This window comes from Xiphophorus hellerii, chromosome 6 (genome assembly GCF_003331165.1).
Source record: "Xiphophorus hellerii strain 12219 chromosome 6, Xiphophorus_hellerii-4.1, whole genome shotgun sequence".
Taxonomy (NCBI): Eukaryota; Metazoa; Chordata; class Actinopteri; order Cyprinodontiformes; family Poeciliidae; genus Xiphophorus; species Xiphophorus hellerii.
In genome coordinates this window covers 11,786,545-11,805,959 of record NC_045677.1, presented here as the reverse complement: position 1 = coordinate 11,805,959, position 19,415 = coordinate 11,786,545, and the positions used below count along the sequence as shown (strand labels likewise).

The 19,415-nt window shown below is 39.1% G+C and overlaps 1 protein-coding gene across 3 annotated transcripts in view; it reads left to right on the top strand.

Moving 5' to 3' along the window:
* Positions 1–19,415, top strand: part of LOC116721665 (ephrin type-A receptor 3-like) — a 104,669-nt gene that overhangs the window by 37,633 nt on the left and 47,621 nt on the right. For all 3 annotated transcript variants that reach the window (XM_032565530.1, XM_032565529.1, XM_032565531.1), the window contains one exon: positions 16,728–16,883. In XM_032565530.1, coding sequence (XP_032421421.1) covers positions 16,728–16,883 — 156 coding nt within the window. The remainder of the gene's footprint in view (positions 1–16,727; positions 16,884–19,415) is intronic.

Here is a 19,415-nt window from a genome sequence, read left to right as displayed (position 1 = left end):
GATCCTACCAACAGTTGTTAACGGCATCATGAAAATCATTGTTACAATGACATGCTGAAGGCAGTGTCAGAAAAGCGTCATATCACACAGTCATTTTTCTTTTAAGTCATGTTTGATATATGCAGCATTTTTATAGCAACTGAAGATGACATAGCTACTTGATTTTTCTATAAAATGGCACAATGTGTCTGGAAAATACATATTACTGCCCCTTGAAGGCCTTATTGATAGATATGGATTTACTTACAATTGCCATTTTCAGTTTCCAGGTTGCTCTTTCTGAGGCTGCTGTTTCTCGAGCGAAAAAGGGATTCTGAAAATGTTAACGTGCAGACAGTGCAAGGAGGGAACAAGGCTGCTGGAAATAAGCAGCCAGTTGGCAGGCTTAAAGCAGTGGTTGACATTTGCTGAGCCAGTGTAGCGGCATTCACACAAAAGGACATTTTGTAAAGACTAATTTAACAAGAAATGATGACATAATTGGTGCTGTAAAAAAACAAAAAAAGCAACAATTTTTAAATGGTTTTTACTGAGTTTCATTCCAAATGCACTGTTACTCAGAGGTCATAGCTTCTCTGCTCTGTTGAAATCACACTGCTCTGCTTTGTTTGCTGCCTCTGGAGCTGTTTAATTTATTTCTTCCTCTCACTCTAAATCAAAGACATCCCTTTCCTTTTCACATTCACACACTTGTCACTTCTCCTCCATCTCTCCCCGCCCCCGGTGCTGGAGTAGCCCTCTGCCTCTTTCTCTCTCTTGCTTTCTTTTCCCTCCGTGTGTGTCTCTTGTGCATTCTGTTCCTGTTTGCCCTCTCTGTGTCTGTCTGCCACTGTTTCCTCCAGCACCTCCGTTTCCACTTGGTACTCCCCTGCCCTCTCCTGCTGTCTCTGTCTCTTACAGCTGGTAGGGAATGTAGTGAATGCTTCTGTAGAACCTCTCTGTCTTTAAACCTCTAGGGACTCATGCTGAAGGGTTGGAGTGTGTGTGTCAAATATACGCCTTTATCCAGGTGTATGTTTGTGTGTTTGGTGTGTCTGACAGCCCCAATTACTTCATCAGATGCCAGAGAGATGGAGGAGAGCACTTAAAGGACAGGCACTCGTCACCTTAACACAAGTTTTCCTTCTTTCATCTCCTCTTTTTCCAAAGCAGGCAAATGCAATGTGGGTCAGCATGACACGTCTATCTGTACTTGTTCCTGCTAGCTACAGCTATCTAATGGGTTCCCTTCTCTCGTTTTGTTCTTACTCGTTTATCTGTTTGATGCTGTCAGCATGAAGCAAGAGCTTAGTTTACCTGAGGACCCGTTCAGAGTTTTCTGTCATTGATTCCACTTAGCGCTCCCACTGTTCTTTTCACTGCACAAAGTTCAAACCACTCAGGAATGAGTCCAGTGTGCATTTTGGTTTTGTGTGAATCACCTGTTCAGCCATGGACATAATTTGAATGAAGTCAGGCAGATTCAGGGAGTTGAAACTCTTTATTTTTTAGCTTTTGGGAAAATAATATTCTTGCAGTTTGGTGACAGAACCTCTAGGTTTGGTGTTTGTGACCATTTTACAATAGATTGATTTGGAGAGGATTACTATCAACAATGACAACTAAGGAATACATCAGAATTGATACCAATGCTATACAAGAACAACATGAAAGCAACAACATATTAAGACCGAGGATCGTTTCTGGATTTACACCTATAAAAGTTTGTCTCTTGGCTTTTCTCTACCAAATCTTGGGTGACCTTACTGAATAAAATCCTTTTATAGTAGACAGTCTTTTTTTTTTAATCTAATCATGAAATTAAATATTTGTTGTTGAGTCTTGGCGTCTGAAATTCTCTGACTTTGATCTTTTCTTTTAACTCCCTAAACATTTTCTCCACTGTATGTGATCAAAATATAAAATTGGGTTCTCATCTGGTGTCAGAGTTTAGTGCTCTAAATGTAGATATGAACAAGTTTAGTGTCCATTTTTATGGTATCACGACAGTAAGTACACATTTGACTTTCTTGAAGGGTGTGTTCTCTTATTTTTCCAGTTTTGAAGAATGGCTAAAAGAAACGGCAACCACATATTAAATCTTCTTAAGCACTGTGATCAACTTAAAATGTAACATAATTCAGTTGCCACCTAGCTTTACTTTATTTGAAATGTAGGGAGGGACATTGATTGTGGCATCAACGATTTTGTAATAAATGTTCTTACAATAAACATTTAAAAGAAAATTCACTGTTTTTCATGGAGTGAAATAAGTTTTTATCCTGAGACTTTTTTCCTTATTTCTGCCTTTCAATAATGACAGAAGGCACTGTACTTTTTCAAAGCTCTCCTAAACCAGTCAGTTCTTCATGTGGTTCTGCTTAACAAACCAAGGGAGTTAAATTACCTATTAACTTTAGGTTTGCGCTATATCCTTGAACTTGTGTATAAACTGTATGGTAACACATGCTATTGCATTTCAAGTGGTTATGTGTGCATTTTTTTTTATTTTCTTGGACGGTAGCAGAAATCAAAACCAAATGATGTGCTCAGTGGCTCCATTTGGAAAACTCCAGCCAAAGCTGCACAGGAGTTCTTGCATGAGGAAACAGTTGTGAGTCATAATAAAAAGCCCAGTGTTAAAATTGTGCTTTAAGGGATGGAGATGAAAAAAAAAAAAGAAAAACTGTCAAGAAGTACATAACATGAAGCAATCAAAGGCCCACTGCTCAGCTGCTCAGTCAATCAGACCAAGGTCTGACGGCAGCCCAGCAGGGAAGAAGTTAGAGTTAAAACTTTTGTTGTCTGGGAGAAAAGTTTCACTTTGTGCAGAGAAAACTCAAAGTTTTATGAGGAATATTATGGACATAAAGGAGGGTATTACGTAAAATTGACTTTTCTTTAGCTTTATATTATGATTTTACTTCCTCATCAAAAATATATCTGGAGTGTTGCTTTGGTTCTTTCATGCTTGCATGCAAACTACTTCTCAGTCCCACACTCCTAAGAACAGCTATAAACGGCAAATGGAAAGGCATTGTTGTGATAACATGAAACATCTGAGTGTTGCTGCTGAAATCCAGACTCATTGGACCAGGTAAAAGTTTCACAATCTGTAAATGTTTGAAATTTGGTGAGGATGTGTGAAGATAACCTGAGTTTCCTGACAGGAATCGTGACTGGTTAGGTTGTCTGCTGCTGTAGCTCACCTTCTTCGAGGTTCTGCAGGTTGTTCGTTTAGAAATAGAATTTCGCTTACGTTGGCTGAAGGAAGTGGTTAATTCATCTACTCCTCCTCCAAATAACCATCACAAAAGCAGTTTGGTCTACTGGATACTTTTCTCTTTCCCACCAGTCGCTCTAACCCTGAGAGATGGCTGTTCTGGAAAATCCCCACAGTTCCTAAAGTATTCGAACTAACATCAACAATTATGCCATGTTCAAATCTGTATAAATTGCCTCTCTTTTGCATTTTAATTCTTTGTATCAACTTCAGCAATTCATCTTTACCTCGTCTAGCCACAGAATGAAAGCTGAATGCAAGCAGACCTAATAAAGTGGCCGATGAATGTATTTCATTCTCTACTTTTGCAAACAACAAATGTATTTGTAGCTGTGGATGCATCGATCCACCTGTGTGCCCCTCAGTATGTAGATCAGATGCAAAAAGCTGCCCTCCAGTAGCCTCTTCTCATGCACAAAGACAGACACGCTTTTTTCTCTTTTCGACAGCTTGGAAACTTGAGAGCTCAGAGGTGTGTGTAGGAAGGTGGTGGGCAGCTAACAGAAGGATTTAAAAAGCTTGCTAGGGGATTTTTTATTTTATTTTTTATTTTTTTTTGCTGTATACAGTCTGTGGAGTGTGTGAATGTGTGTGTATGTGTGTACACCCTGCAGGCTTTGGGGCATTAAGCTGTTGAGGTGTCAGGCAGCAGGGTGTTATTACAAGCCAGATGTACTTAAAGGACAAACAGATATATGGTCCATGTAAAGGCCAGTCATCTGTCCTCCACCTGCCTGTGTGAGCCTTGCTGCTGCTCTGCTTGTCCAGGTTCATTTATTTGGTTAATCACAACCACCTTTTTCTTCCTAATTTCTCTTTTATTCCCTGTTATCTCCTCTCTTTCACATGTCCCTCCTCAACTCCATCCCTTTCCCCACTTTTCGGTCTCATCTTCTCTCTTTTGTGTTTGAATAAATGACAAAAAAAAAAGCCACAAAAAGGCTTAGGCTCTCACTGTATCCTCCCTACGCTTGTAGTCCCAGTCTACATACCCACACTGCACTGACCCAGATAATGTCAATTCACACCGACTCTCCACAAGCACAAGTCCCTCTTACTCCATGGCCGATTGCTCGCCGCGCATACAGTGAGCTGAGGTTGCCCCCTTAGCACCATGGTGGGGGGAGAGAGGGTGTCTGCTTCATTGAGATGTTAGCCTAAGCCAAACCTGAGGACAAAAAGGTTGGCTTTGGAGGAGAGTGGATACTGTGAAGCTGGGCTGGGTCTGGCGCAGTGGTTTGAGCTGTGCAAGCAACCCCCAGGAGAGAAGCAGAAAAAGCAGGCCAAGGACTGGAGAACTGTTCATGCATGTTTCAGCTCTGCACATCCTTATATAGCTCTACTCCCTATAGGGAGACACGGTACAAAAGGAGAGAGGTGTAGAGGGGAGAGCGTGTTGCCTTTGGGTACACTTCTCATTAATTGGTTGTCTTCCATATGCTACTGAGCTCCAGTTAGGGATAAATATCTACGTACTCATGGGGAAGTTAACAATTTTCACATTTCCATAGTGTTAAATCCGTGTTAATTCAGATAGCAGAGGAGACGTTCAGGCTGCCAGTGGGTTTGCTGGGCAGGAAATAGAGGGACAGGAAGGCAGCCATTGACCCTTCCCCCGACTCCCCTCCCTTACTCTCTCTCTAGTTCATGGATGGCTTCCAGATGTACGATTGGATCGGCGCTAAACAGGCTGGGGTTTTTTTGTTGTTTTTTTTTTAATACAAACAGATGTGACTGTGTTTGAAATCCAATTTGTTTCTGCGTTTGAGTATGTTACAGCTGCTCCTTTGTTCTTCCTCCAAAAGAAACCACTAATTAATTGAAACAAAGAAATTGTTGAAACAAACGTAACACAAAGACTGCTGAAAGATGGAACAAATTCATTGTCACTATTAATAACAGTCTGTTGAGTCCAGTGGCCTCTAAAATGCAAATATTTAGAGGTACATTTAACTTGGGTTTGAGTTTTGCTCTGTGTGTTTACTGCTTAGTTTTTGTCAGTGTGAAGTGTGTAAAGTGCAAAGAAAGCTACCAGGTGTCTGGGATGGCCAGCTTATTAGTTTTTTTGTAATTTCTTACTAAAATGCTCATACTTTTTTACATGAAAACCAAACTTCAATGTATGGTTTTGAGATTTAATGTGATTGACCAGCCCAAACTAGTGCATACTAAAAATAAAAGTGATGTATGATTTTCTAAAAATGCTTATACATGCAAATCTAAACAATGTGGCTTAAATTTCTGCTATGCCCAATGTACTATAATACCACAAAATAAAGTGCAGCTCAATTACTTTCCTTCATTTGTCACTTTTGCCGTAAGAAATCCTGTTTGCAATTTGATTAAAAAAAAACATGAATAGGACACAGCAGACACGTACAGATCAGATGAGAACAACATTTAATGTTTTTCCCTTCATCCAAAATGTTACATATATTGACAACTAGCAGTGCACACAACTAAGCATAACTTTAGTTACAGGATTTTACTTGTAAAATATAATTTCTTTACAATTCATAAATATGCACCATTTTTGTTTTGTTACGTAAAACACTTTTAAAGTTTGCTAGATTTTTGGTAACATCCCTCAGTAAATTTAAATTAACAGATGTGAAAACAACTAGAATTTAACGGTATAACATTTTAGTCATATTCCGGCGTAATCAGTAAGCATGCAAAAAATATATTTCTTGAACATCTCAGAATTACATGTGTCTAAGTACATTGTTGTTTATACTTAACAGTTCATGAATAAAAGGTGGTGTGAAATACTACAGTAGATTCTCAAAACCAAGAACCAAGAAAGAAACATTTTTAGACAGGAATGGGATTTACACTTTGTTGAATTCAACTTATACATGCATAGATTAGCTTGATGATTCTTCATTATTCATGAGAGTAATGTCCACCACCACCATAGTCTCTTTTTATGACTTGCTTTCACGCCGGTGCCTTGCTGTGTGAAAGGAGCTGCATCAAGCTCGATGGGTTCTTGTACCTTTCAAGGTGGCATTATCAACAGAATTATCTTGATAAGACTTACTCAGATGGAAAGCCTTTGCTGGACTTTGTTTAGCACAAAAAACTACCTGCAGTGGCAATTTTCCTCTTTTGTATGCGACACCCTTGACTGGGAGCAGGCTGAATGGATTCACAGGGGCATGCATCTCAAAGATGCGTGTAGAAAGTTTTTTTATGGGATGCTTTATTCGTTGACAGACAGCTCTGCACTAGGAGGGTTATGATAATATTTGAAGCCTATGGAGTCATTCATATTGATCTAGAGTAATATCCAGGTGGATAATTTCCCTTGATCTGTCACTAATGTAGCTGTGACAGAGTGACTTTCTTCTGCAGCCTCAGTGTTAGTTACCTCTGCCAGGGAGGTCATGTTTTCATTACCTATTTGTTTGCACTCTGTGCTGTCAGATTTTCCAATATTGGATTTTCAGCCCCACTGGATTTCATGAAAAAAAAAATCTTCTCCAGGCCTCGTTCTTTATTTTTCTTTAATCTTCACCAACATTGGCTCAAAACTTTACACCAAGCCTCCCAAGAGCAGCCACACGAAACCTTGCTTTTCAAAAGCCTTTGTCCACCACCGCTAAATTAAGCCCTGTTACTATACAGGAAGTGAGATCATTCCTAAGCGCTGCTTTGATCACAAGGTTTGGTGAGCATATGTTGGACTGCATTTTAGAGGGAGCGCAAACAAATTTACAGCACGTCATCACTTGGGAGTGCAGCAAGAAGCACGCTTTGACTAATGATGGCTGAAGTCTTTCTGCTCCGATTTACTCAGGAGGTCTCAAGGCCAAGACCTCAACATTTTAAGGTCAAGAGCTAACATTTTTTTTTTTTTACCAAATGTCTAGTTATTACTCATTATAAACTCAATCAAATTTAGTCACTGTCAATCCTGATTAGAAAGTGCCTTGGTAAAATAAGTTTTCCACCTTTTCTCTCCTCAAATTTAACTAGCAGAAACTTTTACTTGCCATTTAGTCATTAGACCAGGGGTGGAAATTAGCAACCATCACTGGCCAAATGCGGGTAAAAGTATGAAGTGATGTGTAAATTGGAGCAACACAACCGGACCTGTGGCGGGTTGACAATTTGAACAGAAAAAAAAAAAAAAAGCGTCCAGGGGAGGACTGACCGTCTAGAGTCCAGACTGATGTACATAATGTCCATATCTGGCGGCCCTACATTGTCATGATTTAACAAAAAAAATATATTAAATCAAATTTTCATCGACCGCGACAGCCCATTGGTTGATTTTATTGACGGACATTATCCAATAAAATTCCTCAGTCCTCCTTGGACTGAGGAACTGTCAAAATAAATAACCATTCCAGCTAACCGGAGTCCGAGAAAATGAGCGGATACATATGGAAGAGGATTAGGGCCACCGAAAAAAAAAAAAGAATTCTGACTTTAAAGTCAGAAAGTCAGAATTCTGCGATTAAAGTCAGAATTCTGACAATTCTGAGATTAAAGTCAGAATTCTGACAATTCTGACTTTAAAGTCAGAATTCTGAGATTAAAGTCAGAATTCTGAAATCAAATTCAGAATTCTGACAATTCTGACTTTAAACTCAGAATTCTGAGATTAAAGTCAGAATTGTCAGAATTCTGACTTTAAAGTCAAAGAATTGTCAGAATTCTGCGATTAAAGTCAGAATTCTGACAATTCTGAGATTAAAGTCAGAATTCTGACAATTCTGAGATTAAAGTCAGAATTCTGAGATTAAAGTCAGAATTCTGAAATCAAATTCAGAATTCTGACAATTCTGACTTTAAAGTCAGAATTCTGAGATTAAAGTCAGAATTCTGACTTTAAAGTCAGAATGTCAGAATTCTGACTTTAATCTCAGAATTCTTTTTTTTTTTTTTTTGGTGGCCCTAATCCTCTTCCTTAGATACAAGACGGGGCAGGTCAGGAAAAATTACAACAAAAGCTAAAAAGTGCATAAGCCCATTCAGAAAAATGTGTCAAACTAACCGATATGTTAATTAAAACACTGACTTTGACCGTTGGAGGAGATTCAGTAGCGGACAAGAAGAGGGAATTAGCAATTCAGGGGCTTTAATATTGATGGAGGAGGATGGTGAGAGAGACGTGACCAGGGACAAGATGGAGGAAGAGTTCAGGTTAGCTGCTGCTGCCTGGTAAGAAGGAGTGAAAATGTTCATAAAGAAAAAGTTTCATGTAGGCAGGAAGGCATTTGTGTGTGAGGGGGAAGCTAACACTAAGCTCCAGGTAACCAGAAAAACTCTGGAGTAATACAAGAATGATGATGATGATGGCCCGTGGAATTAATAATGATCACGTTCTGAGATATTTTAGTAATAATTGTTGATTTCAATAGAAAACGTAATAAGTAAGGGAAAACAAATAAAACAGTTAGAAAACAGCTATTGATACAATTTTAAAATATTTTAAAAAATTCTAGACACATCTTTAATAAATGCTATTAGGGAGAGTTGTTGCCAAAATTTGGAAATGTTCAACATATGATTGCAAGAATGTTAGGGTTGTGTAGTTAAAGTTTGCCGTTAGTAATTACTTCAAATTAACTTATTGCATTACAACCCTGGTAAAGTGTCCATGCTTTATGTTAAATTATTCGGTATATGTACATCTGTACGGTAAACTTATTGTCAGTAAATTGGTTTTCATAGAGTTAAGAATAAATCATACATTTTCTATAATTTGCTTGTACTTGCAGGATTTGTAATAAAAAAAATAAAAAAAAACAGTAGCTGGTGAAATGTCTGAGTGGCCGGTAAAAGATTTTCAAAAATTTTTAATTTCCACTCCTGCATTGACCAACAAAAAGTTGCACCAAATTGTGGAATGTCAGAGAAAATTGAAAGAATATAGTAATATCCTTTCAAAACTTAGCAAACAAGGTGCTCTGGTCAGATGAGACTATAATTGAACTTTATGACCAAAAAATGTCAAAAATCATGTCCAATTTCTTCCCACCTCACAGCTACACATTACTAAGTGTCGGTCTATCACATAAAATCACAATAACATCACTAAAAGATTTCAGATGGAGTGTAAAAAAAGTCAGAAAAGTTCAAGGAGCTGGAAAGCTTCTTCCAGGAACTGTAACTCTATGAAGCATTTATTGAATAAGAGGAAACAAATCATGGACTCTATTTTGCTTCAATCGGCTACAATTTTAGCTTGAGGACACAGAGAATATGGCTTTGTAGCTACCTCTGACACTGTGTGTGGGCGTGCGCGGGTGCGTGTGTGAGAGAGAGAGTGACAGAGAAAAGAACCATGGAGCTCTCCGTTCCCTCTCTACCCGAGAGGATGAATTATTGAGAGTGATGAACTGAAAATAACGTGGGTGAGGAAAAGAGGTGCACCGCTCCTCGTGCACTCCAGTGGTCACGGGGCTGGCTGATGTCGGCACGTTTACTGCAACGGTTTGCGTGAGGGAACGGTGTGACCATAGCATACATGTGCATTTGACTGGATTTGGAGATCTTGAAGCAATGAAAGTTCCTTAAAGAGACAAGTTATCCTTTCATTCTGCTGGCCCTTTAACCTGATAGCCTTACAAACAGAAGAATAAGTTATTCAGACTGTGGAGCTAACTCCCAGCAGACCACTATAGGCCTGTCATGTTTTCTCCCTCCTTTTCTTCGTCTCTCCTTCACCATCCACCTCTCGTCCATGACCCTTTTCACACAGACTCTCACAAACACATGCACCTGGTATCAATTTAATCTGTTTTTAGACTGCAAGATAATCACCCGGGCTCAAAATTAGTGTGCCATCAGCTTGGGTTACTGCTAGAAAAGTGTCTGTCTGTGTGGATGTGTGCGACACGTAATTGCAATGAAATTGAGCTTTCTCTATTTTCCTGTAATTTTTTTTTTTCCTCAGAGGGGTTTATGTATGTGTGTGTGTCTGTCAGCAAGAGAGTAAATATTTGTGCAGGAGCTCTAGAGAAGGTCAGGGTCAAAGTATGACAGACAGCCCAGTGGGAAATAAAGACACACATTCAAAGGCAGACTCACAGACACATGACTCAACTAAAGATGCAGAGAAAGTATGTAACACAGGGAAGGCACAGACAAAGACCAAACATGAATTGACAAACATTGAGGAAAGTGGAGTGATAAGGAAAAAACAGAGGCAGACAAAAGATGGAGAACAGACAGATACGCAGAGAGTTCGTAGGCAGGAATCCTGTAAGTTCCTCTTGGTCGCTCTCAGTAATTGGCTGGTATCCAGAAGACAGAGTGGATCAGAAAGCAGCCGGCGTGTACTCATGTGGTTCATGTAGTGGTCATCATAAAGCATTTCATATCTGGTCTGACCCTCTGTGCACGCATGCGTGTGCATCAGTGTGTTTGTGAAGCGGAGTGGGACTCAAAAGATTCCACAGGAAACGTTACAATCAGTTCTGAAATGTCAATCATGGAGCGCTGCAGTGTCCATCTGGTCATTGCCCGTGTCCAATTTTCACACGTGGAGCTAACCTGTCTTTCTCTAGTAGTGGCCTCTTGAGGGCAGAAGTAATTTCTGTGGTACATCTTGTGCCCGTAAGCTGCTGTCACAATGTTTTCCAATCTGCATGATATGTGCATGACATGAGGGTGCAAACGTGCGGAAAGGAAGGGGATTTCGTAAGACATCAAGTCCGCATACACACACACACACACATATATATATATATATATATATATATATATATATATATATATATATATATATACAGTATATATAGGAAGGTGGGTCATGGGTTGAGCTGCAGTTTACAGCTAGTTTCAAGCGTCCAGCATGCTGATGTTCAGGTCAATTTAGCGAATGCTTTTTGCAGCTCTAGGTCAGTGTTGCTGCTGCGTCATTGTCAGCAGTACAATATTTGTGTTGTAGTTATATATTCTTTTGCTACGTTAAGCCAAAATTATTCATAACCCATTCATAAGTAATCCTTAATTTCTTTTATCACAATGCTTCTTCTGACTGTGAGTAATGTTAATACTTTGGAGTGGTTCCATAGAGAATCTGTGGAGGGAGCTAAAGATTAGGGTGATGGCAAGGAGGCCTTTTAAACCCAAAGAACTGAACCTCATTGCTAACAAAAAACTGTCAAAATAACAGAAAAATCATCCAAAATAGCAGCAAATTTAACAGGACATTTGACAGATTTTTTTCCAGTTGATTCAGGACAATTGTACATCAATTTTCCTATCAGAAACTAAATTACATATACATGACGCAAAATCTAAAGATCCCACTTTGCTGAGCAAACACCAGCTTAGGGAGTTTGTTTATGCTGTTAATGACACGTTGAATGGTTCACCTGCATGTTTATTTTTACCCATAAGGTGCAGTACAACTTTCATTAGCATCTGTGCAAAGTTCTTTCAGTGCAATGTCAATTCGATCCGAGGCATTTTTCACGGGCATGTACACATGGGCACAAACACACATAAACACACGCGGCGACGCGACCTCGGTGGCCGCGAAGGACGTCAGACTCAATCTTGTTAGATCTCTCCACTGACGCTTGATGTATCAATTTTTAAATAGCTTGCCTCAACTAACGCCTGTATACACACACACATGCGCGCTCATGCAAGCACACAGACTGCTCTGTGCTCCAGGAGCTGTGCCACTCGAGGGGTACTCGAAGGGTTCTATCTTGAAAGCCTGTTGCCATAGTGACCATTATGGAGCTCATCCCCCGTGGGCCAGCAAGCTTTACACAACTTCACTCGCTGAACACACATACATACACATAAACAACCTAACTATACCCCCCACCTATTTACAAACACACATAGACATCCTCTTTCTGCCCTTTATGTTAAAGCTGGGACCGGGCCAATGTTTGACTTGAACCAAGTGCCACGAAAAGCAGGAAAACAGATCAATCAGAGCCTAAACTAGGAGTAACACTTGAATGAAATGGAGGATAAAGCTTTGTTGTAGACCGAAGCTGGTATTTTGATCAGGCATATGTGCAAAACACACAAAACAGATTTTTTTTTTTCAATACAGTTCAGTACAGTTGAGAATAATGACTTTGAAACACAAACCTGGTATGTATTGATAGGAGACATGATGATTATGGAAAAGCTCAGAACCTCAGTTGCAGTATATTATAAAACTTTCTGGTTTCCTATTTAATTTTAGTTTATGGTTTGTCCATAAACTAAAACTCACCATAATATTGATATTACTTTGTTATTTTAAGTCATATGGCAAATAAGAAAAAAATATCTCAAAACATTCTTTTTGTTTTATCTTAAGACAGATATTATGGATTTCTGTAGCGCTTGGTGGTTAAAATTTTCCACATATCAGAATGACTGCGGTGCAACTTGTTAAATGAAATAAAATAAAAGTTCTTAAACTGATAAATAAAGTTGCAATAAATTGTAGTTAACTATTTTGTAAAAGTCAAAAACATCCATCCATCCTGGTCTCTATCTCCAGCGAGACATTTCGGGCGAGAGGTGGGGTACACCCTGGACAGGTCGCCAGTCTGTCGCAGAGTCAAAACATTGATTGGGATGACTTTTAAACTGTTTTACACTACATTAGTGAATGCATCACAGATGGTGGATTGAGAAGAGCTCTGTGAGTTCTTCAAAACTGAGAATTTGTTTTCATACCTAACCCTGTTTCAGAGTTGTCCACAACTTTCCCCCTGACCTGCCTGCTGTTCTATAAAGACCATCGAAACCTTCAGTGAATAGTGGTATTGGTTTATCAAAATTAAAGATGCTAAGTTAAGCAAAAAAGATTATTTGAAACTACATTATTCTCTTTCCTTCCTCTTCACAATTATGGATATATGTATAAAATCTGTTTATATATTTATGTATGAAACAAATTTTATCAGTGGAACTGGTAGGATAACAGTAAATGACCCAATCTTATGGGACAGCGTTTCCATTTTCTGATGTTCCTTGAAAGGTTAATGAAACTATTTTCAGACTTATAAAGAGTAGAATAGGTTAGAAATTGAATCAACAGACTCCAATCAGTTTGTATCAGCTTGTTTTCCTGAAGGAAGAAGTTGTCCTTTTCCCATCTCAATCAGAGCGTGGCGACTGAGGGTGTCTTCAACAACAGCACTATATCATATCTAAGAGCTATCGATTGGCATGAATACACTTACTCTCTCTGGTGACCTCATGAATAATTAATTGGACCCTGCATCTGAGGCCAGTTTTTATCAGGACTGTAGGAAAATAATTTATTGAGCGCATTTCAAATATAGCCTGAATGACAGGAAATTTGATTCCAGTAATTTCCATGTCGAACAGAAAAAAAAGGGTATGGAAAAATATTTTTATTTCCAAACATTATTCTCTTATCCACTTGTTTGATTGTTGTGTAGTTCATCTGTTTGTCTATCCATCCTAACCATCTGTTATTCCATCCCTCCATTGAGAAGATGTCTGTCCATCCATTCATCCCATCAGTTCATTTTTATTTATACCTAAAAAATGGGCTAATAGAGTCAGAGAGCTCTGGAAATTTGTGCTAGAAATATAAGGAATTTTGAAATAAAATACTGCGAGAAACGGTTCACATACAGGTGTAACGGCTTGCAAACCCAGCTTTCGTGTGCAGTGGTGTAAAATTAAAAGTCTAAGATGTCCTTAGACGTTTAATAAAAACTGTAATGAGAGTCAGGCGGAACACCAGAGCAGCAAGCAGAACCGTTAAGGTGAAGCGGGCTCCACATATAGCCAGGCCGCCATTCTTGCAAAAAGTTTTAGATCAGGCGGTTGTACGGTTGCCAGGCCTGGCATGTGTTGCCATGTCTGTCCTTTAGCAGTAGGATCCTTTGTGCCTCTCTGGCTGGACAGCCAGGACTCTCCGGATGCACGGCCTCTAGAGAAAAGCTGCTTTTTCCACCGCGCTCCTGCAGCCCAACCAACAGGAACACAAACACGGTCACCAGCACAGAACAGGCACCCCTATACCTTAGAACCCGACAGGATGGAGGAAAGAGTTGAAAGCCCCTGAGAATTATCACTCCTGTCCCTTTCTTCCTACTCCTTTACTTTCTATTTCCTCCACACACACACACACACGCACACCCGCCGACACGCACACACCGACACACATATCCTTTTTTTCGGTGTTCTTTTGGGTCTCTTGGGGTTTGCACCAGTGGACTAGGCTCCTGTATGATGAATGATTTGCCTAAAAATACTGTCTGTATGCAAGAGAGTACATCATCCAGGTGGAAGAAGTTCCAGCCATAGGGACATTTCACATTACTTTTAGGCCCCTGTTTCCATTCTGCTGCCCCTCGGTTTACAGAAACATCGAGCAAATTTATGTGTGTGTGTTGGTGTGTGTGGGCGTGTAGGGGTGGGTGGGTGTTTGTACTTATGTGAGAATCTACAGCTTTCCTGCGAGAAGTGACGTGTCGCTTGATTAAATCCATGACCTTCACCAGCGGTACAAGCAATCAGCTGGTGCATTCACACACCTGCTGCATACTTAACACCTTCTTGCCACACAAACATGTAATCAGCACCTGGTGGAATGCGCCACATTATTGATCCATACACACAAGCAAACCTGCAGTATATGTAAATACATACACAATGTTTGGAGACACCATCATTTCATGCTGCAATAGTGTTTTAGCACAGCTGTAAGAAAGGCTTGCCTGGACGGGACTGCCAGGCCTGCAGATGTGTAAATAAATACATGTGTAATCTGGAGTCATGGTGCTAGAAAGGAAAGCCAGGAATTCCTTCTCCCTCCCTAGGATGCAAGAGGGAAATCATTCAAGTCCCCAGGCTGCTTCCATTGAGCTATATCAGGGTTTTCCCTCCTCACTTTTATGACTGCGCATAATGACTAATATGCAACCACGGAAACACCAAGAGCAACAGTCGTGCTACGTTATTGCGATTATTATTGTGACCGAGGCCGTGTACTGTTGTTCTCCTGGTTTTGTCAAAATCTAATTCTTACATAGGAGGAAAGGCGGCTGATCTTTCTGTTGCGTCGGGTTATTGTAGTGTAACGGCCTGCAGTTCGGCAAGTCTTTAGCCTGATGAGAAAGGATCTCTTGTGGAACTCATGTCACAATAAATTAAATCCAACATTGTTTGCTTTCTCTTTGCCATGGGTGCTGAACGGCCTGACAGATTGTTTTTTTCTTCTTCTTTTTTAACCTGTGGACATATTCTTTCTTCTTTCAGTTTAAAATGATATTTGTTTAATGCAAACAAAACTGAGCTTTTATTTGTCCGATTTAGATAATCACTGCTTTTAATCACTGCTCTGACTTTATTTTTTTAATGTATTAATTGCATTTTATATCTTTGCCAATGACTGACACAGATACAGTGCCTTTGTTACCAGCAGCATTGATAAAATTTTAGTCGTTCTTCTTAAATTGTTAGCACAGAATCTTTTTTCAATGTGGTTCTGTTGAAAGATGATGAGCATTTCTTACTTGCAGTAAAAAAACTCTCATGGCATCTTTATTTTGTCTAAATCAATTAGACAAAATAATTGTCTACAGTGAACAGTAAAACTAATTTCTAGTCCTAAAGGGGCAAATTATAAAATCACCTCGTACCATCTTGGAACAATTCAAATCTCAAGAACATCATAACCCTTCATGTGAATAATTAAGCGGTTTTAAAAAATGTTAAATTTGCCAATGTGATGATGGTCTGAATGGTCATTGCATAAACTACATCTACAGACTTTAATTGTTTAGAGATGCTAGAAGTTCAATTTCATCTTAGCCTCTCTTGGATTAGCCATTAACTTCAGTCTTTGGGTCCAAGGAATCTGGACTTGCAATAAGACTTCTTAAAGGTCACATGTTAAAGATAACATGTTAACTCATTATAACTTTTTAACAGAACCTAATTTCGAAAACCCTAACCTGTTATTTAAGGCAACACTTTTTATTTATTTTTTTATTTTTCTTGGATATCAATTTAATCATATTATAGATATAAACCTTTTATTTTTTAATGCTAGTGAACTCTAATTTATGAATCATTAAAAATGAAAAGCGCCCACTTTTAAAAGATAACTCATAACATTCAACTGAGCCAAAAAGGCTTTTTTTTATGTTTTTGATTTCTACAGAGACTGCTGTAATTGCTTCGGTGGGAGAAACATTTTAATAATGCAGAATTATTCAGGTCATTATTGAGATTAAAAAGATACAAATTATTTCAGGGCATTTTTGGCCAAGAGGGGCATCACTGCACCTGCAGCACAAACAAGGCATATAATATTTACTGAAGAAGGGATAACTTTATTCTAAAACTAATGCATTGAACCTCATATACACGGCTGGCATTATAATTAAAATAAAGTTATAAATAAATAAAGTTATTGGGCTGCTAGGCTTTTAACTCTTCAGCAGCTATTGCTTGGCTAATATTTAAAGTCCATATAATTTTATTCTTTATTTCTATTCTCCAGCATGCAGACCTGGAACGTACAAAGCTTCAGCCACAGATGCCTACTGCACCAAATGTCCTCCTCACAGCTCGTCTCCACATGAACAGGCCATGGAGTGCATTTGTGAGAAAGGGTTCTACCGTGCTGAAACCGACCCGCGCTCAATGGCTTGCACACGTGAGTAATACAAACACTGGGGAAAAAAAACCCAAAAAACTTTGCTACATTGAACATGTCATTTACACAAACAGCCCTAATGCTCTTTGTTTACTGTGCTGATTTGTATATTTTAATGTTATGGAAATATTTCATTTCACCTTCTTCAATAGGTTGATGATAAACCTTTACAAGACTTTGCAATGCATGGCTGCTTTGCCGTTTTAAATGTATGCACTTCCCAGCCGGTACACTTACAGTGCAAAACACATGCACTCAAGGAGTATAGTTTTGTGATTGCAGTCAATAAGTTTTCATTCTTTGTTTTCAACTCCAACCGTCCTAAGGGTAATATAAAGTGGTGGCAGCATCATGCTGTGTAGATACTGTTCTTTAGTAGTGACAGGGAATCTGGCCAGAGGAGATGGGAAGCTAGTTGAAGCTAATTAGAGGTCAATCCTGAAAGAAAACTGTTAGAGCCTGCAGAACACTTTAGACTGGGGCAGAGGTTCACCGACCAGCTGGACAACATCACTAAACATAGTGCAGAGGATTTTTATGGAATGGTCTGGAAAAATATGAATGTAAGATTTACAAGTCAGTATGTATTTCCAATTATAAATCTGTTCAAGACTTTTAACAACCTATTGGTTACAAATACTGTCTTGGCAACACGACTGAGCTATTTTGTAACAAAGAAAGCAAAGACTGGACAGAAATTTCTCTAGATATGGAAAGTGGATAGAGACATGTCCCAAAAATCTGCAGGTATAATTGCACCTTAGCATGGTTCTTTTCATCCTTCCACTAAATTATTATTTCCTGTACTAATTAAATACACTGACATTTGTGTCTATAGCATGACAAAATGTAAAAAGTTCAAGAAATATGAAGAATCTTGTTACGTTATGTTTTGTACATTCTCTCAAAACACACAGGGGAAGTAAACAATAAGACTTGGATTTACGACAATGGCATGTTGGACATATTGGAGAGCAAAAGGAAGTGTGGAGGAATACACACGTGCAGACATACGACACACCCGCACACACTCAAGCATGGACAGATATACCCAAACCCATTATCGGGTTATGGTAGATTACACTCATTAATCGTTGTAGCAGGTGAGATATGACTGATGTTATCAGCTGGAAATGAGTAACGGGTTTGTTCAAATATATACGGTCACACGCATACACACACACACACACCCACCCCCCCACACACACACACACACACACCCGCACACACACACGCCCCCACACACACACACACACACGTGCTCTGCTGAGTGGTTAGCAGCACCATTTTCAGGTTTGAGAGTGAAAAATTAGAAAATAAGGAGAAAAGGTGAAAGAATTATTCATAGACATGGATAATGACACTTGAGACCCAGGAAAAGAATAGAACAGTGGGGGGAAATAGGAGTCTATAAAAGTCATATAATCTAAGTGTCATAAAAGTGTCAAAAAAGGCTGATCAGTAGTAATGGTGATGACAGACTCGAGTATCACTCAATGAAGTTGGGGGATGGCGAAAAGACCATGGCAGGAGTAGCAGCTCAGTAACATTTACCCACCCGTCCTCTACCACAAAGAGGTGCTCACTATCGGGGAAACCAATCAGACAAAGTCCCAGGGCCCGCTGATCCCCCCAGCCCCCTGAGGCTCGCTGCTCAGTTGGGACCTGATGAGATGTCATGAGAAATTGGCATCTGTGTCCAGCAAAATTTTCATATGGCTGAGATCCCTGCACCACGCTGGGCTGTAAGCAGCCAAAATCAGAGGCTTCCTCTCAAGTGGTTTCCATGGAAAATGAATGGCATTGAATGAGCTCAGTGTTCATTGATGATGTGCTGGAATCTTCTCAAAACCAGACCAAGACAGCCATGGAATAGCTCTAGAACTGTCCTATAAATAAACACACAAGAAAATCTTTTTGAGTTGAATAGAAATTGACATTACCTCTACTTAGTTGTTGGTGTAAATACCATAGTGAATAACTTCCTGAAGGGTTTTTTAAAATGAGCGTCATTTAAGCAGACGCAGGGGTTCTCAACTATCAAAACCTCTATCAGAAATACAAGCTGTAAGGTATAAAGAAGATCTCTGTATCAATACATTTATATATTTTGTATAAATGTATTTAAACTGGAGGTGAAATGTTTTGAAAAAAAACCATTTAATTACCTTGAAACTTGTTCTGCAGCAGTACACAAATATGAATCACATTTTTTTGGGACAGTCTTTTTAATTTGGGAGGCACAAGTAATATACAAATATATTACAAATATATTATAATATACATTGTTTTGAATCTGAATATGCAGAATGCAGAGACTCCTCTGTCACAAAACATTAGGATAGCTACAAAGCCGTTTGTTTTAATAATTTACAAAAGGCTGATATTGGAGTCATACATTTGTAAGTAACTGCTAATAACTCAGGGGACGTGTAACTTAGTGTAAGACAAAACAATAAATTGTGACATTCTACCAAATGTAAGTGAATTCATACACTTTAGTAGTGGACACACGGTCATCTGGTTAGATGT